The 23,657-nt window shown below is 38.5% G+C and overlaps 2 protein-coding genes across 2 annotated transcripts; both read right to left on the bottom strand.

Moving 5' to 3' along the window:
• Positions 1–5,187: 5,187 nt before the first annotated feature.
• Positions 5,188–16,553, bottom strand: si:ch211-161h7.4 (uncharacterized). The gene is made up of 17 exons (XM_061239464.1): positions 16,352–16,553; positions 15,890–15,933; positions 15,635–15,690; positions 15,196–15,269; positions 14,692–14,752; positions 13,670–13,880; positions 13,203–13,301; positions 12,117–12,290; positions 11,214–11,719; positions 10,537–10,818; positions 10,178–10,372; positions 8,543–9,254; positions 8,388–8,440; positions 7,799–7,936; positions 7,226–7,389; positions 6,511–6,601; positions 5,188–6,419 (listed from the first exon to the last, which is right to left on the bottom strand). Exons 1-17 carry the CDS (start codon positions 16,373–16,375, stop codon positions 6,331–6,333), a joined length of 2,973 nt encoding a protein of 990 aa, XP_061095448.1. The 5' UTR covers positions 16,376–16,553; the 3' UTR covers positions 5,188–6,330.
• Positions 16,554–17,840: 1,287 nt separating this feature from the next.
• LOC133126267 (inositol monophosphatase 1-like) lies at positions 17,841–23,405 on the bottom strand. Its single transcript, XM_061238298.1, has 9 exons — positions 23,248–23,405; positions 22,309–22,402; positions 20,984–21,117; positions 20,752–20,856; positions 20,506–20,551; positions 20,264–20,372; positions 19,104–19,212; positions 18,857–19,008; positions 17,841–18,683 (listed from the first exon to the last, which is right to left on the bottom strand). The coding sequence occupies exons 2-9, from the start codon at positions 22,399–22,401 to the stop codon at positions 18,562–18,564; spliced, it is 870 nt and encodes a 289-aa protein (XP_061094282.1). The 5' UTR covers position 22,402; positions 23,248–23,405; the 3' UTR covers positions 17,841–18,561.
• Between the last annotated feature and the right edge of the window lie 252 nt (positions 23,406–23,657).

Below are 23,657 nucleotides of genomic sequence, written 5' to 3'. Positions count from 1 at the left end.
CAGTATATCTCTATCCATTCTCCATGTGTAAGATTTTGTAATTAAAGCTGGACGAGAGCCTTAAGCTACAATTGGACAGCTTTCAGATTTGCTGACAATTAAGTGGCACTTGGATATAAAACATGTAAACACTTTCTGTCCAGAATCCTATTTAGAATTCAAGAAATACATTTTTAAGTCTGCCCACATTCCAGGTAGGACATGCCTGGGATTCCTATGAACGCGACATGGATTTAATAAATGCCTGGGCTGAGGCAGGGTAACACTGCAGTGGTAAGCATTAGCACAAAGAGTTTGAGATTGTTAGCTGCATACTTCACACGGTTTATGATTGTATCTCACCACTTACTATCATCTTGAATGTGTTCCTTTCACATTTACTGTAGGTTTGGCTTACTAAAACCAGTAAAATCACCTAACCCCCACTTGTTCCTGACAAGCTCATTGGTACCTTGCATGGCAGCCAATTGCCATTGGTGTGTGAGTGTGTGTATGAATGGGTGAATGAGAAGCATCAATTGTACAGCGCTTTGGATAAAGGCGCTATAAAAATGGCAACCATTTACCATTTACTTCCTGGTACAAGTAAAAAAAGGAAACAAGGATCAAATGGGAATACAGTGCCTTTAGGGAACTAGAAGGAACAGACACCATACAAGAGGTAATGAAAAAGGACCACTATCAGTGCTGAACAAGGTTAATCAGTGTACGATTGTTCATGTTGAGTGGCTCTCAGGTCACCTTGGCAACCAGCCCTGGTACTGTTAGTGTCTTTATCGCTTACTCTTGCCCATTCAGGCCCAGTGAATGTCTCTGGCCAGGATGTCTGGAAAGACGTGTCACAGACAGGTGTGCTGCTGAGTGATAGGGACAGCACATTTTCAATGCCTTTTCTGCTGTGAGCTCCACCATACTGAAACTGAATCAGTATGGCTTTGTGTTTGTGAAGCTGAATTCTAGACAGACCTTTTTATCTGCTTCAAGAAGCCATGGGTCATTTGAAAGTGTGAAACCTCATTTACAATAAAACACACAATAGGTAAAGTAATTTTTGTTTCCAGTGGTACTGCTAAAAAAAGGTCAGCAGCTTTAAAGTTAGCACAACTCTAAATATCATATATTTTACTAATGAAGCAGTCTACAGCACCATCAAATAAATGCATTCATATCAATCTCAGCTCATTGAATATAATGCTGTGCAGGGTTTTTCATAGTAAATCTAGGTATTTGCATTTCAGTTCTATGTTTACTAATGCTTGCATCCCGTTTGTTACAATTTAGATGCAAAATAATAGATTGCAATAATACAGCATCACAAATGCTCAATGAGAGTGAAATGATTGAAACATCTTTACAGAACTGACTCTAGGAAATGAAGGTAAGGTTTAATTATTATTTATCTTCAGGGCAGCATACTGTCATTTCCTGCTTTGGGGAAAAAATTGGATGTCAGCAAATGTTATTAAATGAACATATGACCCATATGGTTTATGGCCTCAATTTAACTATTATAATAACTATTATATAGACAATTACATAGGTTCAATCTTGATGTGCACTACAATATGTGGGTGGCATAGTTTTTAGACCTATGTAGTTTACTGTATTCATGGAACACACTACTACCATCTCACTGAACAAGTGTCATGAAACACAGCAGTTGCTTTTTAATACTTCACAACAGTCTGAATTATATTTCCCATTACTGTCATTTCAGCACTAGCATTAATGTTTGCTCATGTCCCATCTCAAACTGTATAATTTAGTACCATATGTGCAAAAGCATAACTCATAAATAAAGGAAGGATTTTTGATGACTCTGATTTAAAGTGGAAAGTGCAGCACACCAGCACACTATGCCCCAGGCAAGCTACCAGTAATGTTTTTTTGGTAAATGTGTGTGGTAGAATTAAACCATATCAGAGCTGTGACTAGAAGCACGTTGGTGGAGCTTACCTGTGTTTTTGACGAGTGACAAGTAGCAAACTAGAGCCTGTACCCGTCTGCAGTTTTATGGATATTGTAAATTCAAGTGACGAGTACAGATGAAGCTTGTGCTTTTCTTGAATTGGTTCTTATAGCGTCTGACTGCATACACAGATTAAGGCTGCAACTGACAAGCAGCTCAGATTATACAGAAGCCAATGATAAGCATTGATCTGTGTAAGGCTTGCTACTCCCATTATTCATTAGAAATACCCATGAGAGACAACCTGATAACAAATGTCAACATGTACAAATATACTGTAAATGCAAAAATATAATATTCGGTCTTGCCTTCAGCAAGTGAAACGCATGTTTAATTCGACTCGACTTTGTCGGGTAAATAATTTGGCCAGCCTAGAACATGAAATAGTTTGGCCTTGAAAAACTCAGAGGCCCCTGTCCTGGCTTACCCCAAACCCAGCTAGACGTTCATTGTGGACACTGAGACCAGGAACGTGAGGATTGGGGCTGAGCTGGTCCGCCATATTGGGACATCTAGATTTTGCTCATATGAGGGAACAGGAGGACGTGCGGTCATGCAAATGGAATGACACGTTCATCAGCGATGTTCAGTCAGCTGCTTCTAAATCTGAGAGGGAAGACTTATCCTGCAAATGAACATAGCCAAAGCAAGCACCAGAAACAGCCTAATTCCAAGGAACATTGGCCTTTGCCATGGCAGCCTACTTTTGTTTTGCTATATATTTTATACAGTTGTCAGATCTGTCCTCTGACCAGCTAAAAGTTTATGATATAATATTTACACTTCAATGTATGAACCCTTTTTGTGACTCAAGAATTATTAAGACAATTTGCAATAATTTTAAGTTTGATTGTAGGATTATGAGGGAGTCTGGGGTGGGCAATCCTTCTGAACTTTAAAGAAAAGGCTGGAAGTAATATTAAGTTAGGTATTCCATTGATTCAAATATGGGAATGCACAGTCTGCTTGCTGCCTGGGGACATTTGCCTCATAATGTCAAGTGTCAGATAGGCTTAGAGAGACAAGCCTGGCCTTTGCAGCAAGTCTGTCCCCCAGGGGAAATGGGAGAGGGGGGTTACTCCTTGAGGTGGGGGTTGGGAGTGGTTGGCTGCTGGAGACACAAAGGGTTCAAAGATTAGAGAAATGTTCTTTGTGAACACTCAAATACAAATAGTTTGACGGATGGCAACCAACAGTCACAAAATTGATCTGTAAGTGGTATATGGTACAATGACATGCAAGTTGACGTTTCTTAAAATGTGTTATTAAACCTATTTGAAACCATCTACTCATTTGCTATTTTTACAATTTAACACTGTCAAAACCTTTTCCTTGATAATTATTTTAATTATCAAGAAATTCCTCTAGTTAGCCAGTCCCCCAATATTGCTTATACATGAAAAAAGTATTCAGATACACTTCCTGTCAAAAGTTTAGGTTCTGAAGGTGCAGTGTAGGTTCTGAAGGTGCAATCTGTATTAATATTAATGCCTTGGCTTATCAAGTCCGTTTTCCTCAGCTTGGTCATAATTAGACTAACACCATTTCAAAGGAGCATTATACATCCATAGAACCTGTTAAATTAAATTAAATAATAATCCTCCATGGACAAGTATTCACACTCCCAGTCTGATCTGCATACTACCATCAGCAATTAAAGCTGTTAACTTGGCTTTAGATTCCCCTGTGGTAAGAACTATTCCTTCTAATTGTAATGGTATCTCATAAGCTAGAGCACAAATAAGGCTTCACATAATAGATTCTTACACATATTATACAGTTTTTGCATGCATCCACTTTGGAGGAAAATATTTGTAGAATTAAGCTACAGCACCCCCTGTCGACAAAAAGCTATCCAAACTAAAGATCACAATAGGAAAGTTAACAGGAGTTCCCATCAGTGTTACGGTTGCTGAGCACTAGCTATTCTGTTATTTAATATGATTCATAGAAGCTGCAGGATTGAATACATTAGATGACTGCATTGCCTTTTTTTCCAGATTATTGTTCTCTCAACCAGAAAAGTAAATCCTTGCCAGGAAAACACAGAAAAAGAGCTGACACGATCTGTGAAAGAGAGGGAGGCATTTCCATCACCTTTCTTGTAATGAGCTACTCCCAAGTAAACGCAGCTCCTCAACTTAACGGTGAAGATCCAGGACGTTTCACTTCTGATCTGTACAAGTCAAAGAGTATGCTGCCAAACATATGTTAATTAAACGTTTCCCTGTTTTATAGATAACATATACAAGTTATACCCCCGAGTTCCGTTAGCCCAGTTCCGGTAGCCTCACGTAACAAAAACATGGTATGGTAGCACTAAAAATGAAGCGGGGCATCTGGAGTAGAGATAACTTCGGTATCATTAGAAAGCGTACATACTGCTCTTTCGATTCGTTTTGGGGTCATTACGACTAATTTTCATAGCACAGGTCACATGCATTTCAGTGGCCTTTTTCAAAATGGACTTATAAACTCTGATTATGTAGCAACATTGTTAGTTTATGTGAATAACCAAAAGCTAAACTACAGGTAATTTTGATCTGCTTAAAACATTTTTTTCCAATGCTGACTTTCAAGATCTCCAATTTGGTTGATTTTACGTTTAATCGTCTATGCTAATTCCACTTCCAAACATTTTCGGTAAGCCTGCAGCTTTAGGTTCATTGCCCTGAGGTAGTACTGCAATTAAACTGCTCGCATGTTCTTTAAATAATTTCACATTTCATCGTAATCAGCACACTTGACATAAATAAATCTAACGTAAAGGCCACAAACCTACAGAACATGAGTTGAAACAGCCGCTGGCTCTTTCCTGTGATCGCATGTCTGAGGTCACCATGTAAGCACTTCTGCCATGAACAAGCTGTGCTCAGTGGGGTATCGCGCTTGGGGTACCATCACCCTGCATCTGCACAATGCTCTTTTCACTCACCTCCGGGCAGCCCAGCTTTTGTCCTCTTTGAAATGTGGTCTTAATACGCACCACTTCTGTTTTTCCTTCCAGTAGGTTCTGCTTATCTTGGTTTTTATCAGAAATCTTTTTTTTTTTTTCTTGCTTGTTTTCCTTATCTTTTGTGATCGTTTCATTTCACACCATTGAACAGCAATTTGGGATAAGTGAGTGTACTATTATTATTTATATTTTTTATTATTGTGAGTGATGTGTGTCTGATCAAACTTTAAAATAATGTTTTCATTATAACATAAGACCACAAGACGTTTTGACAAGTTTATGATCACAATTACAAAATACAAGGCAGGATATTAAACAGTCTCTTTAAGAAACTTCACACAAGTACAAAAATAAAAATGGCAATCACATTACACAATCACAAGTTATTACAATGTAAAGTAAAATGCAAAATTGAGACACCCAATGTTTTCAACACTGAACCTTTTTTTTTATCGTTCATGAACTAATGATGCAAAAAGGTATACAGCTGGCCAAGAAACATGTGAGCAGTGAATTATCCCATTACTCTTGCTCCCCTAAAATGGTGGACTATGTATAATAAGGGCTGAAATTCCTAAATACCCTCAAATTTAAGCAGACAGACTGCACCAATTCACTAAAATGTGTCTCACTGTTCCAATACCTTTGCATTTAATTGTATAAATTATATGTATCCATTCTTTTGTTCCAAAAGTCAAGAGAATTACAGAACAAAATATATCAACTATCAGGCAAAACCTAGCATCCACAGAATCTATAACCTATTAATAAAGGCAAAATTAATTTTACAGGGAGACAAATATAAAAGCCACAAACTAGCACAGAACATACTTAGGTTGTCCTGGGACCGTAAAAGTTGAGAGAAGCTAAACCAAACTGTATTCAATTTTCTTGCCCGTAATTTACAGCTCATTACACAAAATCTCCTCATGAGTGGGCAGAAGCCATATCCATTATCATATGCTTAACCAAGAGAACTAAAAATGTTTAGCTTGTTTTGGAATTAAACATATATCATACATGGAAATGAAAGACACACAACTGTTATAACTGATTATTGTGTATCCTGAAGTTTAATTATTCAAACTGGCTTTCAAATAAAACAGAGAAGGACAACCTCATCAATTTGCCTCTCCCTCTCCAAACAGTTAAGCCAGTGTGTACGGGTCTATTTAAAACCCAACGGCGAACAGCATCGCAGTAATGAAGCGTTCGTTTTAATTGCTTAAAGTACTGCCAAACCATTTTAATATTTCAGAACACTGCAAGAAGCTGCATTTAAGCTGCTATTAAATGAATGCCACCCATGAACAAAAAAATTTCCTCAAACGGGCACCATAGGGAGAATGAGGTTTCTGGAATAAACAGCATTTTCCAGCACATTACTGTACCTACTCCTTTCTTCCTACCCGCTGTCGGGGCTTTCTGCCACCATCCGGTGGTACAGAAGCACAGCAGGCTCTGCTGTGAGATTGCGCATTCCATATGCATGCCCTGTCAAACAGGAGGAGGGAAAAAGCCATTTTCAGAAAGGAAAACTCAGATGTTTTTTTTAAATTGCTTATAAAAGTAGAATACTGCATACCGCAGGGAATCATAAATGTTTCGCCAGACGAAAGCTCCTTCTTCACTCCATTTATAGTCACACAAACAGTGCTTGTCAGTATGTTGTAAACCTAAAACAGATCAAAAAGAAAATGTACTCAACAAATGGCTTCAGACTGGAAAAATCTCTACTCATTTTTAATCTAATTTATATATGAATATCTAATATATATTATATATTATATATTGCCATGTAGATTTCAAGTTGTGTTCATGTACATTCAGGTAATACTGACTGAAACACATTCCATATCACCAACAAACTAGAGGTTAATATGAATGAAAAACACCACTATTTCTCAACTACAGTCCTCGGGACCTGCTTGCGTGAAGGTTTTTGTTGTAACCAGGAACTCACACACACTTACAAACCACCAAAAAAAACCCTTGATTAGTTAAATCAGGTGTGTGAGTTCCAGGTTACAACAAAAACCTTCAAGCAAGTGGGTCCCAAGGACTGGAGTTGAGAAACACTGGTCTAGGCATTTTACACTGGGATTTCAACACTTACACCTCTAGCAGTGATGCGCAGTGAATTTTGAGCTCAGCCATAATATATACATGGCCCATAATGTGTTAAATTAAAAGCCATTAGCCATTAGTCATGCAGAGCATGCAGAAAACTGACTTCTAATGCAAGCAGTGATTCATTTATGAAAATTGGATGAGACAGGACAGAAATCTTTCCTACTTACATATATTGCATTGTTATCCACCTGCAAAGGCTTGTTCATGTAAGACCCAAGCAGAATCTTCCCATTAGAAAAGGTCTCATAGAGCAGATCAGACCTGAATCCCATGGCTCTTCCTCGATATGCATACCACTGGAAGTGCTCAGGGGTGATTATCTCAGCACCATCTGGAATGTTTATTAAATATCATTTTACATGCAGACATTCAGCACAAAGAAAAGGCACAGAAAGCCAGCACAATGACAAAACAAAGGCGGGATACTACTGTTAAACTTGTAGTTGGTGTTTCTAGAACACAAAACCTTTTCCTTGGTATGTCACCTTGAAATACTAGAAAACTTGAAATAGCTTCTCATTGAAATCCACAGCCAGCTCTTAATAAATACTCAAGTTAAAAGGTAACAGTAGTGTAAGTTTTGCTCACCTTTTCTCAAGAACCATTGGTGTTAAATTATACAGTAGATTCAATACCGTAAAAACACAAGTTTCATACAACTCTTTAAAGCATCCTCTAAAACACAGACCAGAAGCATTGTAAATGAGGATGAGTGTGAATGAAAGTGGTAACACTCTGACCTGGAGAGGACCACACATTTTTCAGCCACTTAACAAGGTCCTCTCTGTCTTCCACCTGCAAGGCTATAGGTTTTAGCGGTGCTCCACACATTTGAAACTCTGACAGAACATGGGGAGCGTTTTGACTGGATGGCATAGCTGGAATAATAAAAAGATTAGTTTTACACAGAAGCCTAAATTATTACATACATCAGAGTATTAGGTCTATCAAGGTCTAATTTCCCACCACATTAATTTGTTATCATCTGCCTCATAACGCATTTTAAAATCAACAAATTTCTATAATACAGGTTTGCAGTTAGCTCAGTTTTAGACAAAATGTGAATTCACCTATATTAGTTTACTGTATTAAATTGACAGCTGGAGAAGATAGGAGCGTGGAAAGGCAGATATGCGAGTATATATTTGGTAAATGCAGTAAGAGACCAGAGACCACAGGCCATTGCAGAGATCTCCTTTAAAAATTCAAATTTAGTCACCAATGCAATTGCATCGCCGATGCTCACTCAGAATCAAACTGCTTTGAAAACAAATGTGGTTACAAAAAGTGAAACAAACAGACGAGTCCCTTATAAATGCATGCACTTACTCCTTTCGTCGACTTCAATCATTGAGGATGGGCCACTTTTAAAGCCTTTACAACTAAAAAAAGGAAAATGAAATAATCAAGAAATATATACTTTACAGTACAGCTCAAGATGTCAACACAAAATACAGTAGGTTAATAGAATTCACTAGACCTACACATCAACTTCAGACTGTAGCTGATCGAACTGGAGGATCCTTCTATTGTCCCCAGCGAGATTCCTTCCTCCAGTCTGTTTTCCATATGTTGTCATAGAGGGAGATCTTGCAGTGAAATATTTTGGGCTAATACCTTCTCTGGGCTCGGTGCCCAGTGCCTGTATACAGGCATTTTGGTCATTTGTTAGGTAGTCGCCGGCACCTTGGCAGTAATCACAACTAAGTCTACCAGGCCTGGAAGGGACGTATTGCTCCTCCCAAGAAGGCAATTCTGCTATTGGTAAGCCAACTGTTTTCCTTGATGCACTGTGCCTGGCAGTAGTAGTTTTTGCACCGCCTGAAGTGAAAATGGAACCAAAAGAGGCTAAAGAGGTTCTGACATTCCTTGGTGTAAGCCTGGGCATTGCAGAACTCAGGATATCATCACTCTTTTGAAAAGCTTTTTGAGATGATTTCAGAGCCCCGTGTGGTTTTGGTAGAACTTTTGCAGTGCGTTTCTTCACGGGTTTTTGGCGGGACAGCTGCAAAGAGCTTTTAACAAGCCCCTCAGATTCTTTACACAGCTGGTTATGAGGAACGGTCCTCTGTTGTTTCTCCAGCAAGGGACTTGGAGCGCAACTTGTACGATTCTGGTGTGCGGACTGTCTAGACTGGCCAGATCTTCTTCCGGGTTGCTTGTGCCAGGCAGGGACTTCCCTTTGACTCTCACTCCCTGTAGGATTAAAACATGGTGAAAATCTGGCACAATAGATTTTCTTTTCTCCAAGGTTTCTTGGTATTTGAGCAAATGAACACTTACCGAACACCACACCCCACAATACAGAACACAATCCAGTACAATTATGGTTTTTCATTTAAGGGTTCTTTTTGAGCATTTAGAGCATCAGCAGAGCATCACAGTAATAGGAATGTGACAAATACATCATCCATCCATCCATCCATTATCTGAACCCGCTTATCCTGATCAGGGTCACAGGGGGCTGGAGCCTATCCCAGCATACATTGGGCGAAAGGCAGGAATACACCCTGGACAGGTCGCCAGTCTATCTCAGGGCACACACACCATTCACTCACACACTCATACCTACGGGCAATTTAGACTCTCCAATCAGCCTAACGTGCATGTCTTTGGACTGTGGGAGGAAACCGGAGTACCCGGAGGAAACCCACGCAGACACGGGGAGAACATGCAAACTCCGCACAGAGAGGCCCCGGCCGACGGGGATTCGAAGCCAGGACCTCCTTGCTGTGAGGCGGCAGTGCTACCCACTGCACCATCCGTGCCGCCACAAATACATCAGTTTTTTATAAATGTTTACAATCCCATTTTTTAAACGTTTAACCGTGTAACCGATACTGCTTATGACCACTAGGGGTCATATCTTATTTATGGAGAAAAAAAAAAAAAAAAGAAAAAAAAAAAACCTGGAGTAACCTACAGACAAAAATTATATTCAATTTTCAATTTAAGTCTATTTAAATTTATATTTAAATGTCAACATTGTAAGTCAAATAATCGCCTAATTGCCAAATCAAAGATTTATATTTAGATTGACATTGTGGCTGTATATGGCTGATATACTGAGTGACTCCCGTTTCATGCCGAGCGATGCATTTCATTGCTGTTGTACATACCGGCCCGTTCCTCTTGGTTAACAAGCCACCAGGATCCAGGCTTCTGTCTCTGCCTTCTGCCCGGTTCATGACCTTTCTGTTGAGTCTCATTCTCAGAGATAATCGGGGATGTGTCCACCCGGTCAGTCTCATGATTTACAGTGCTTTCTAGGTGTCTACGCCTTTGTTTCTCTTTAGACTTCTTTTGTTTCTTCTCTACAATGGAAAAGAAGACAAACAGATTTTTTTTTTGGTTTATTTGTTTTACAGATACAACAGTATTTCACAGACCATGAGGCATCATAACAATGGCCATATTGCAATGTCAGCATGCCGCCACGTGCCTGAGAAAACATATATTAGTTAATTTCTAACCTCACCTGGTGTGGGAGCGTGATGGCGGTCTGGATAAGGTGAGGGATCATGACCTAGGTCAACATCACCTCCATTCACCACTCTTTTCTCACATTCCTCCGGGAGACCAAGAACTTCTGGCTTCGGTCTCTTCCTCTTGCCCCGTTTCTGACCTTCTGGGGCTACATCGGTCACAGGCCTACTTGATGGCACTGCCACCTCACCCTTCTTCTGATTCACAGGTTTCTTCCTGGATACCTTTGGGCATTTTTCTTTTTGCTTCTCATTCCTCTTATTTTTCTTATCCGCTATGGAAAGGAGGAAAAAGTCACTAAACCTACTAGTATAACCTAAACTATACACAATATAATTATACATCAGAAAATTATCCAAGCAAACATGTTTGTTGAGTTCAATAGTCCTGGAAACTGAATCTTTTCTGGAAGAACACTTCAATGTGCAAATACAAGTTTATTTTTATCAAGTAGGTACGAGCAAAGAACTGGCAAAAGCAGTAATATCGCAACTTTAGCCAGCCAAGTTCCCTTTACCTTTATGATGTTGAGTTATGAGTTTAACTGAACTGATTATGAAACTATGTTTTGTCACCATACTATATTAATCATAATGCAGTATCAAATTCAACATCTTGTTTCATCTCCTCACCTCTTCTGTTTATCTATGGAAAAAAAAAATGCACTACCTTGTTCGTTGATTTCAAAGTCGCTTGCTGAACAAGCTGAAGGCAACAAAACAGGAACATCATCTTCCTCTGCAACATCTGCAGTGTCCCTCTCTGTATGACCAACCACATTTTCCTGACCTTCCAAACAGTTCTGTGTGGTCTTTGACTGTACAGTGGCAGGGATGTCCAAAGGCCTCTCATCAGCACTTTTTACTCTTTTTCTCTCCGTCTTCTGGTCGACAGTACAAACTGCATTGGTTTTCTTGCACTTGGTCCCCTTACTGTGCTTTTCTTTATTCTTTGAATTTTGAGGTGAACTGTGGTTTTCATCTGCTGCGTTCCCCTCTTTGTTATGTTTTACTGCCTCTCTGTTGTCTTCATGTGGAAGTTTATTTCTCTTTAATTCTGTCCTCTTTGGAAAAGAAAACCAACGCGGACTTTTCAGAATTTCATCTTCCAATATCAAAAAGTCTTCGTCAGCTTCTAAATGAGAAGCCGGAACAGGTGAGGTCTCTTTCCTAAAACTAAAAAGATAAAACTGTTACTGAATGTCTTCAAATAAAAAACTGTACAACTTTAAATGACAAAACATCAAATAGTGATTAAAAACAATTGATTTCATGTTGTTTCATCAGAATTCTTTAAGCTTAATACAATTTTTAACAGTATGACACAAGCCCCTTTCACACATACTGTACATCTGAACCCATACATGTTCCTGCAATTCTCTGTGTTGGCATCATGTGTGAAAGAAGCCAAAATCGATTTTCCATGCAAGATGACCCTTCAATGAACTGAGTCAGGACCAAGTAAGATTTACAGAAATCTTCCACCAGGGCTATAGTGTGAACAAGAGCAGCGGCATTCCTGGACAAAGTATAAATAAATAAAATAAAAAACTGACAAACTACATCAACTTACCCTATTGACTTTGAACGACCAGTATCTTTTAGTTTTAGGACAAATGCTGAACATTCTCTTCCTTCTTCTAATGGCTTGACCTCAGAAGATACAATATTGTTGCCATGCATTTCGCCAAGGTTTGGGCAATCCTTCGATTTCACAGGTGTAGTTGATGGCTCACAATCATAATCCCTGGAACCATTTCCCAGCAAGGAGAATTATTAATCAAATAAAATTACTATCAGATCAAAACAGCTTTCCATATAAATTTAATCAACACTAGTAGTAACACTACAGGTGTTACTACTATACTACCTTTACTTTCATTAACACAAACAAACATATTAATCATCATTCAACTGTTTCTGGCCAACGAGTGCAATTCAGTGTAGCTCAAGCAAGGACTACGCAGCTAAAGGAAGGGCCTGCTGGCTCATATCATTTTGCTTGTGTTTTGAAAGCATGCAACAAATACTGGGAATATTTTGTTGAGTTCAATAGTCCTACAGCGAGGCAGTCGATATAGGCCGAACAGGCCATAATAAATATTTAAATTTTAGGCGATTATCAACCCACGGTACTCAGGGGAACAACAAGCCAATAGTTTGTCATTGTGGCCTCATTTCATTAAAATAATTATCTGGAAACAATAAATGAATAAAAGGACATGAGGTCCTCCGAAGGCTGTTTTAATTTTGGGTTGTTAATGAGTTACACACACATCTGTTATTTCCCCTGTGTGTTTGAAGGCACACCAAACACACCTTCTTACTTTGCAAGGACAGGAACTCCTGATCACTTGAACATGGAATGCACAAATACAAGCAAACATACTTAAGTGTCAACCTGTAATTTTCTCAGGGGGAAAGACATTTACTGAGACATTTTAAACCTATCACAGACTGTTAAACTTCACTAAACTTCAAAAGTTGTCGCAAACTTGTCCATGAGAGTATAAAATAAATGACTGGTAGCAGAACAGTTTGTCCGAGTTAGCAAAAGTAACTAAGCGGCCGGGACATGACGAAAGGTAAACTTGACGAAGTGATGCAATTATCACTAACATTTAGCAATGCATTAGCTAATACATGTATGAAGCCTCACCAGGATTCCTTGATTTTCTCTTTGCAGTCAGTTGAAACTTTTGGACGTTTCTCCAAAACAATTTTTTTTGGAGGCGATTCCAACTCGCTTTCACTGGACCTTAAGTAAAGAAAACGTGTTATACATTGTTGTCTTTGTTTCACTGAATGGATTCAATGTCAGAACATATAGAACATTCCTCCAAAAAGTGTTGCACCATTCATGAGAAAATGTTTCATATCTGGAAAAAAAAAAGTTTTCTTCATGCAATGTGCAGTCAGTCATTGTCAATAGTCACAGCAATGCATTATAAAAATTGCACCTAAATGATGTAATTACTACGTATAATTAACTGCCGTGTACATTTTGAAAGATTTGTAGAGCTTGGATGCAGTAAAGCATAAATATGGGAATGTTTTTTCACAAATTGCTTTTTAAATAAGACACAGCTCTAGAATATTTAAAAATACCAGCAATAATTATCATACTCATCAAAGTCCTTTCTGGTCAACTGATCCGTCTTAGACTGTGCAATCTTTGTAGAACCGCTCTCTGGAACTTCACCCTCAATCTCAAAAAGCAGGGGAGAAGCCCTGGCCCTCCCATCCCCATGTCCATCACTGTCTTCTGTTGCCAGTCCCAGTGGGCTTGATACCTTCTCTGGGACAAACTCTTCAGATGGATTCTCTGATGGATTCTCTGTTGAGCAAACGAGATAATAAAAACAGAAGCTTAACTCAAATGCAGGTGGGTTTAAAAGTTCATATACAACATATTCGGGTCTGTTGGGCAGTATCTTAATGAAATGTACAGTAGGAAGCAGACACATGCAATTGAATTTCTTGCTTCAGGAGCACTCCACAATTCCATGACGCACAACATAAGGGAGTTCCTCAGAAAGACTTTTGCCAATATCCATTCATGATTCTTACCAACTATTTTTGCATGAGACAATTTACTCACAACTCAAATGCATACCGATTATTATCTGGGTTTACACATAGCTTTCCAAATAATAAACATCCAAAGTGTACAAACCCATTGCATCATTCAGCAGACATTACTACCCACATAACCACCAAAGGAAGCCCTGTAGAGCAATGAGACAGACTGTAGCACAAAAACGAGGCAACATATGAAGCTCAGATTTTCATGATTTCTATTCATCATTGCCTACCACCACACAAAAAATTTAAGAAACTGAAGAGATGGTGCGGTGCATTTTGAGATGATCTGGAATGGCCCGTATGATTAGGATATCTGCTCACTGGGGTGGATTTCCGATTATATTTCAATTATACTTACAGAATTATGTGAACCAAAATAAACCTAGTAAGTATGACACAGAAATGCTGCACAATAACTGATATCTCACAGTATATATAGTATAAGTCTGAATAACAGTTGGTGAAAACAAGGCAGCTTCCTAGCTAATTAATTGCAAGAATAGGACTTAAATTAGTGGTTCTAAAAGTCCAGCAATGGCCCTCAGGTGACACTTTGTACTTACTCTCACTGCACAGTGGACTCTCTGAAGTCTCCGTTACTGGTAGCAACATAATACCTAGCACCTGAAAAGCAAGACATAATTAGTATCATTTTACAAGCAATTTTCCTTTTGCTTCCCCAGATCGATGAATTCAGACCACAACATGCGTCAATAAGTTAAATGCTAAACCTGGTACAATGTAAGCATTATGCAGTTATATTTAACCATGTGATTCTTAATTAATTTTGAAGTGGATTTGCAAATGCATCAGACCAACAAGCATCAATGTAATATCAATAAAGTACTAAAGCAATTAATTATAGTTATCCAGGTGAATGAATGAAAATAAAAATCCTGTTTACACACAGGCTTCCACAAAGTTCCTAAAAGCACCATAAATGAAAGAACATATCCTGATCTAGTAAAAAGGTAGAAGTGTTTAGATCGTGAAGATGGAGGGGGAAACAAGATGCAGTTTGAAGGGGTGGGTCCTCATTTAGCATGTAATCTGTGCAAGTTCACCACCTCTGAGTCTTCTGATAGGGTCTTGGTCAGTGGAGAAAGTGCAGACAGTTCACTCCCTGCATCAGATGAAGAATCTGCAAGCACACAAGCACACTCAACACAAGGGTGCAAGTTCTTCAAAAAATACTTTCGCCAATATCCATTCATGATTCTTACCAACTATCTTTTGCATGAGAAAATTTACTCAACTCACAGTGCTCTAAATAATAAACAAACAAGGTTTACAAATCCATTGCATCATTCAGCAGACAGGTGGTCAAACATCATTACCCACACAACCACCAACACTGCTGAGCAAGGATACATTCCACGATATGTAAGAGGAAATGGGTCAAGTTTGGCTTACAACGATATCACCCCCAAGACTTTCTCGCCATACTCTCAAATGGTAAGTGTATGGTAAAGATTGTCCCCTTGTCTTGTTTGTCAGAGTACCCACCCAGCTCAAAACAGTCCTCGATGTTGCGTACATTTGCCGTTTGACATGGATATGGTCTAAAATAACAGAAATTCAGGGATTAGTGATATTTATACTGCAATTGATCTTCACATTTCAATACGTCTTGCTGAATAATGACGTAGCTCGTTAGCTGAAGCTTAACCATCACGATACGTTAACGTCAGCTAACATTTAGCTCAAGTGAATTTTCAGCGTAAGCAGCTAAAACATTCCGCGAAAATTAAGCAATTTTACCTTTCATTACTTTTGAAGTAACGAAGTTTTGGCGGTGGTCTGCCCTGAAATTAAATGTAGAAATAACATACATAAGCCACAGAAAACACTGTGTGCAAAACAAGGCCAGACAAACATGAGCTAAGTTATATCGTTCGTCAGCTCACAAAATACAGTTAACACAAGCGCTGGCCAGTGATGACATGCTATATTGCACATGATACTACGCCTTGTACTATCAATACAAGGCTGGCTGGCTAGCTAGCTAGCTAATCACAAATAACGTTAGCTACTATGAGCTAGGCACATACTGTCAAAAACCACCGTATGAATATCCAAAATTCTTACTGGAACCTTGATCACTTACTTAGCTAACATGTTCAAAGATAGCGATGCCACCCGCGTCCACGTTACTTCAAAAAATGTTAGTTACCTAACGTTAGTTAAATAAATTAAATTATATGTTAGCTTAAAAATACAAACCAGGTTCGAGTGATTTCTGTCCATGCCTTAGGTTTCCAACATGTTTAAATTACCGTTAGACAGAAAATTAAAACCCCTCAATTAATTGAACACCGACTGTAGTTGCATACTGTTTGGTTTATAACATTAATTCAATGGTTTATAATCGTCATTGTTTTGATACTGAAAGGAAGAAAAGTCAGCTCACGCGCGAAAATGCAAAAGTTTGGCGCAAAGCATTATGGAACTGAATCACCTACCGTAAATCACTTAAAGTTGCGTAACGTAGTCAATTATTTCATGTCGACTCGACTACATCGAGTTTTACTAAACTAAACGAAACTAAACAATGAAATGTTTCTGATCTGTGTCTGATATGTGTCGTGTCGCAATGACAATGCAGTCGTGCAACGTTATACGATATATTCCGATATAAGGACGCACATCTGTTCACAATTCAAGTTGAGTTAGTAAAATATGTAAAGATGTGTAAAGGAATAACATTTTGTGTTCTGCATCAAGTTGTCTGTTAAAAATGACCAATTATTGTTCACCATGTTGTGAAATTGTGACACGAGCACAAGTTCGTACAGTGTAGCTATTTAAGAATGTGATGATCCATCCTGCGCAATGTAAATTGATCCCCTGTAATACACATTTAAGCCACTAGCTAGAACTCAGGTGTAGGAGAGCACTGTGATTGTGATATGGAGAGTTAAGTGAAGGCTCACAGGTTTTATGTCTCACGTATGTTGCATTACTTTCTCAGGTCTGTGTACATACAGTGATATTTCATCTCCCTATAACTAATATAAGAGCATACATGATCTGACCTTTGTACGATTTTCACAGTTAATCACCTGGATTCATTCAATCTTTGTTCTTATTCTGATTTACAAGTAAATGCAAGAATTACTGTTTTTATTCACTGACTTGCCAAGCTGTGGGAAAATAAATGACTTTTTGTTAAAATTGTTAGTCAACCATTAGGACAAATATGATTGAATCCCAGGCAACATGAGTCTTTATTTTTATTTTTATGGAATAGCTGGAGAGCTTTCATTCACATATGGAACTGTTGACTCTGTGCACTATGCACAGACTTCTATTTGCATCATACACAAGTCCAGTAATGAGTTCATATTCTCCCCAAGACCAGTTTGACTAAGACCACAAAACAACAGCTTTAACAAATGTTATTGAGAAAATGTGGTCATTTGTGTAATTCACCTTCCTCTTTCCTGCTCTTCTAGTGTTCTTTGCAGCTGTCACAATATTAAACTGGCACTTATGAACTTACCATTGCTAACAAGAAGAGCAGTCACAATATTAAACCGGCACTTGTAAACCTACCATTGCTAACAAGAAATTATTCTGGTATATCTTAAGTGTGCGTGATTAAGTTGTATCAAACTACAAAACACCGTAATAAAATGTAATTCAGGAAAAGCATTTTGTTATATGGTAGAAGCTTAATGCATTCAACCTTTAGTTATATATACAATCCATGAACACTTTAGAACTTTATTTAGCCTGTATTTAACAAGGAAAATACTGTTGATAGGACCTGACACATTTATATTCGACTAAACGTGAGAATCTTTTAACATGTTAGCAAAGCAAATCAATCAAAATGTGAACATCAATTACCCTGTCCCCTCAGGGTAATTGTAAGTACGCAGTACAATGTCACAAGCATTTGGAAATTTTCTGATGTTTTCAAACTAAACCTAGGAAAAACCTTAGACACACCCCTTATCTATTGCACAAGCAATTTGACTGTACAGTGTAGGGTTTAAAATCCTTAAGGGGAATGGAGAAGAATCAATGCCCCATTAAAAAGGGAGACTTTAGAGACAGAGAGCCATTCATCTCATAGTGCATTGCCCCATGGTGAAAACATTTTAACATTTAATACATTTTGGTGACAATGTAGATGAAGTTATAAAAATACAATGGTCTTCAATTATTTGACACTGTGTGGCAAACCGTAATATCAAAAAGAGTACAGCGTTATATAATGGCATTTATTCTATTTAGAACATTACAGCAGAAAGGACCATGGTAAGGCTCTAGACAAAATTCCTTTTCAATTGAGAAATACTTGAGTATAAACCTTTTCATTACTGGCACAGGACAAAGTTTTGTGTTAAAATACATTATAAAGATAAAAACATACAAGAAATACACAATATTAAACTGCTGCTGAAAAAAGTATTTGAATAAACTGCTCATTGCTTAACAGCATCGTCTCTTTCAGCAGGAAATATTTCAATCTGCTTAATGATATTGTCAGCAATCGTTTTATTGTTTGCTGACACCATTCTTCTAGACATCAAGTCAAATGGTCCACCTGGAAAACAGAGATTAAGTTTACAATGTTAATTAGTTTTGTCTTCGTAACTAAAATTGATCAGTGTTTTCAACATACTAATAACAAACTCAAACATTTTGTCCATACATCATCCACGTAAAATCACCAGCTAGTGCCCCAACTGAACCCCCAACTTCAGCAAATGACCTTACCATTTACATCCATCAGAACACCACCTGCCTCTGTAACAATGACTGCCCCAGCAGCAATGTCCCAGCAGTGGATTCCAATCTCAAAGAAGGCCTCAACTGCTCCCGATGCCACCAAGCACATGTTGGTGGCTGCTGTGCCCGATCCCCGTAACCTGAATAAGGAGAGGGAGAGGTAGTAATGAGGGAGAGGTACTGATGGGGGATAGATAGAGTACAGGATCCTATAAATCATGTTTCTTTGGCCTACCCATGGACAGGGATGCACAGGATTTTCTGCATTGTGGAGAAGATCTTGCTGACGATCTCTGGGTCTCTGTTAGAGCCCAGCTCACTGATGATCATGGATTTTTTCATGTCTACAACAAAACACAAGGTCACACCAGCAATATGAGTTAATGTAGTGGATATTTCTCCATACATTCACTGAATTTACATATATATGACTGCAGGGAATTCAAAGCCAAAAGAACAAGTGATAAGATTGGGCATGCAAGTTCTGTATCTGCATTCGCATGGTACTGATACAGTCCGTCAAATGGACTTTAGCCATAATTGGTTGGAGATGTTCTTCTTTCTTCTGCTGTCCCCACATCTGTCACAAATAGCTCCTGTGTTGGTGGTGTGAAATATCAAACCCACAAACAGGCAATTGGTCGCATAGCAGCAAGTGCTTTTTCTGACTCAAACAAGCAAAACTATACATCATAAATACATCATAAAAATGTTAATGATAATTGTATGGTAGAATGCGCAGGTAAAATGTAAACACTGAGCCAAAATTACTTCATCAGGTATTACTTGCTGTCATAACATACTGTTATAGTAATGGTAAGAAATACTGGAGACAGAGAATCTGCATTTATTGGTAAATATCCTAAGCTGTTTCTTCATTGTATAGCATGCAACTGACATTACATGCTTTGGATGAGAGCACATGCTTGCTCACAGTCTGCTGACTTCGCAGCACAAGTAAGATTTGACATTGAAACTGGGGAGAAAAATGGGGGAGATATGACAGAGAATTCAGAGATTTTTAACTTTCAAGCAAGCTCCAGGCTACACCTGCCGACAGCCTCATTGAAAAATGTTTTGTGGCTCTTTGACAATTCATAGCAGGCACAAAATATCGGTTTAAAGGCATGAGTACTGCAATGGCATAGGCCTGCCCGGGAGGAAATTCCAGTTTGGTTCCAGTCTGGATTTTATGTGGTCCTGCTAGTTTCTGGAGATGTTCAAGCTTGCAACAAGATGGTTGAGAGCTGGCAAAGCTGACAAGGCTGGCATGTCTAGCTGGACATAGATAGCAGACCACCACCACAGATTGTATCCAGCTGGAGTAGAAGCTGGTTTCAGCTGAACTTTCCATCAGGGTGATAATGAATATACAAGTACTGTAAATGCACTCACCTTTTCTGTCCGACACCTCCAGCTTTTCTCCATTACAGTAGGCACCCTTCCCTTTCCTCCCCGTGTACATCTTGTCCTCTACACAGCTGTACACCACACCAATCTCCAACTGAAAAGATAAGAAAGGTTTTAATATTCCAATACATATTACCCACGATTTAATGTGCCAGAGTTTCCATAAAATTATAAAATATTACTAAAGATAATATTTTTTCTGTGGCCTGTGATAAATGAGCACCCACCTCTTTATTCACTGCAAAGCCAATAGACACCGCAACAAATGGGAACCTGCCATCGAAACGAGAGGGATTACATTGACACCGTGGAATAATTAAAAATCATTTTAAATATACAAAATGTACAGTACACAAAAAGATAGTTGAATATTCTTTTTAATGCAGATCTTAAAATAGTCAGTAATTGTTTCTTTCTGTTTCAAATGGCCAGCGTTCCCAATTTATTTGACTATAATAAAGCCATTGTCATACCCATGTACAAAGTTTGTGGTGCCATCCACTGGGTCGATGATCCAGGTCGGGTTGTCAGTTAGTATGCAGGGCTCTCCACCAGCTACAGACTCCTCCCCAATGAAGCTAAAATTAAAAGAGTGAGAAAGCAGGTCATAGCATCAACACTGGTAAAGAGAACCCTGGCATGATATGTCAATCATCTCTCTGTCATACAGGCCCATGGGTGGTGGAGACTTCACTTTGGTCTCACCTGTGCGTGGGGAACTTCTCCTTGACAGCGGCAATGATCAGCTGCTCCACCTTTTGGTCTGTATTGGTGACCAGGTCTACAGAGGAGCTCTTGGTCATGATCTTGACTTCATTCTGCAGAGCATCCACGATAACCTATCGGAAATGTAAAATATACATACAGAATATATCTTCTTAAGCTTTCAGTAAAACATCTAAGAGAACATATGAATTCCACTTGTTTCATACAACTAACATGAGAATAATTTAATTCAGCATGATTTTACTCTTTCTTCCTGTTTGAAATCTGCCGGATCTTTCTGAAATGCTGCACTCTGACAGGTTGTTGTCTAGATCTTCTTTCACATTCCCATATCCATAGGCTATGCAGAGTATAGCCACCAAATGCAAGTTCAGCTAATTTGAGAAATTACCCAGGTATGAGTATGTGAGTTAATGGTGTGTGTGCACCCTGTAAAGGATTGGCAACCTAGCTATAACCCTGCATTTCACTCAATGTATGATGGGATAGGCTCCAGCCCCCCCCCCCCCCCATGACCCTGACCAGCACTAAGTGGGCAAGATGATTAGTATGTGGAATGACGATCAGCAGAAAGCTCTTCATTCCTAGGAAACACCCAGCTACACCCAATTCTGTTAAACCATGGTAAAACGGGATTTCTGCATGACTTTTCACTAAATTGTTTAATGAGGACTGAAATACACACATTGATTATTCATAGTGTCTTGCTGCATAGGAGAGACTTTTCTTCACTCTGGGTCACAAGCTACACCAATTATGTATGCCACGTTTTTCCACACATATCAATATCAACTAGAAATCACCCAATCATTCTTTTGACACATTTGCCAAGCATGGCCTACAAACATGCAATCATTCTTTCTTCTTTTTTTAATGCAGAGTTTACTAATTCAATTAATATTTAGCACAGTGTTCAAATATTATACCAAGACATACAATTGCACTCTAAATCTTCAACTCTAAATCATTAAGCTTGGGAACCTTGTGATTGCTTGTAATCACTGCCATATGCCGAGTCTACATTTACATTTTAGTCATTTGGCAGACGCTTTTAATCCAAATCGATTTAAAATAGGCTCTTGAACATGTTAAAGCATCTGAGTGAGTATAAAATATAAGAAATACATTTGATTGACACATTTTGAGAGAACCCTAACTTCAGACATACAGAAACATGCAGAAACATGTGGAAATATATAAATATTGAATGTATTACCTTCAAATGACTTAACCTACTGTACTCTCTTCTAGATAATCCATAAAGTAGCAATAATTTGAATGTTAAAAATGGCAGTTGCACTTACCAATCCTGCTTTCCTGGCCACAGTTATAGCAAGTTCCATTGCTTCTTGCCATATGTCAGGCGTTGTGCAGACCTTGTGCTGTTCTTGTGCCATGCTGCATTTTAAAATAAAAAAAGTTATTTTGAAACCACTATATTTATGACATAATTTGAGATTTTAATGTGATAGGTACCATGCCTCAACATAGATGGAGTTCCCCTAGAAATGAGCAGACAAACCCTCCAAATTCAGCTTTCTGAAGTACTTTACTGAATCAATTCCGCTTAAGGAAATTGTCTTAAGTCTTGGCACAATCCAAATATAAGGACAAAATGTTGCATAATAAGGCATTTCCTGCTGGCATCTGGCTTTAAATTGACAGTTGGCAGTTGCCTACTGTGGTAATACTGTTTTGTGAGAATCACCCCACCACAAAATTCCCACGATATTTTTAAAGCTTGGGAAAAGTTCGTGAATTTAGTTAATCTGTTCAAAAAATCAATAAAATTTGGACACCACTGCAATATAGCCTAGACCATTCATTAGGCAATGGCTTACTAATAAAAAATTTATGTCAGAATATATCCTCCAGGAACTGTCGTGAGATGAACAACTGAGTGGAAATTTCTATGGATAATCTCATCAGATGAAACAGGAAAATATCCTAAACATTTAGCGTTCACGTGAGTAGGATAATCATAACCGACTCTGTATTAAAGAATAACACGCAGCACATGGCAGAAGGATGCCAGTAACAAAACATTTTAGTCCATTTATGAAGCGATGAATCAAGAGAGCTACGTAAAGTTATAAGTTGCGTAGGCTACTCATTTAATAGCCTATATTGAGCCGCATGGTTTTCGTTCAAATAGGAGCAATGCGTACCGTTAGTGCGAAATATAGACTATTCTACTGTGTGAAGCTGTCCAACCTTCGGAAAGAAATACTGTTACTACGTACCTCAGTTAAAGATGCACAACGGTCAACCGTAGTTCTCTGTTTGGTAGTCTACTGCAAATGCTCTGTCTCTGCAAACGTTCAAATAGGCTACTAACCCATGAGTGTTGAGACAAAAAATAAGTAGTAGACAGGAGCTGATAGGCATAAAGGAAAATTACCAGACACCGCCCCTGAAAATTTCAGCAAGGGTATCTTACTACCGGGTTTTGTTTTAAAACTTTTTTTTAGAAGGATAGGTTTTAACATGACGGCACAAGAAAATGGAAAAATACTGTAGCCTACTTTCTTTTGGTAAAAGAATGTGGTATGCTTTATAGATTGTACAGACTCAATAAACATTTATTCTGAACTATGAATTCAAGCTGGCCCTGCTGTTACATGCTGCTATTTTGTCAAATGCTGCTATTTTA

The sequence above is a fragment of the Conger conger genome, chromosome 4 (genome assembly GCF_963514075.1).
Source record: "Conger conger chromosome 4, fConCon1.1, whole genome shotgun sequence".
In the NCBI taxonomy this organism is placed as follows: Eukaryota; Metazoa; Chordata; class Actinopteri; order Anguilliformes; family Congridae; genus Conger; species Conger conger.
This window is presented reverse-complemented; position numbering and strand designations above follow the sequence as displayed.

Bases quoted from the DNA above. Each gene is read 5' to 3' on its own strand.
- si:ch211-161h7.4 (XM_061239464.1), bottom strand. From the start codon at position 16,375: ATGGACAGAAATCACTCGAACCTG. The intron at 12,291-13,202 runs GTGAGGCTTCAT...AAATGGTTCCAG, and splicing joins GAGAAAATCAAGGAATCCTG to GGATTATGATTGTGAGCCAT. The intron at 8,441-8,542 runs GTAGGTCTAGTG...TCCTTTTTTTAG, and splicing joins CTACAGTCTGAAGTTGATGT to TTGTAAAGGCTTTAAAAGTG.
- LOC133126267 (XM_061238298.1), bottom strand. From the start codon at position 22,401: ATGGCACAAGAACAGCACAAGGTCTGCACAACGCCTGACATATGGCAA. The intron at 20,552-20,751 runs GTATGACAATGG...TTTCGATGGCAG, and splicing joins ACCACAAACTTTGTACATGG to GTTCCCATTTGTTGCGGTGT. The intron at 19,009-19,103 runs GTAGGCCAAAGA...CTCCTTATTCAG, and splicing joins CTGTGCATCCCTGTCCATGG to GTTACGGGGATCGGGCACAG.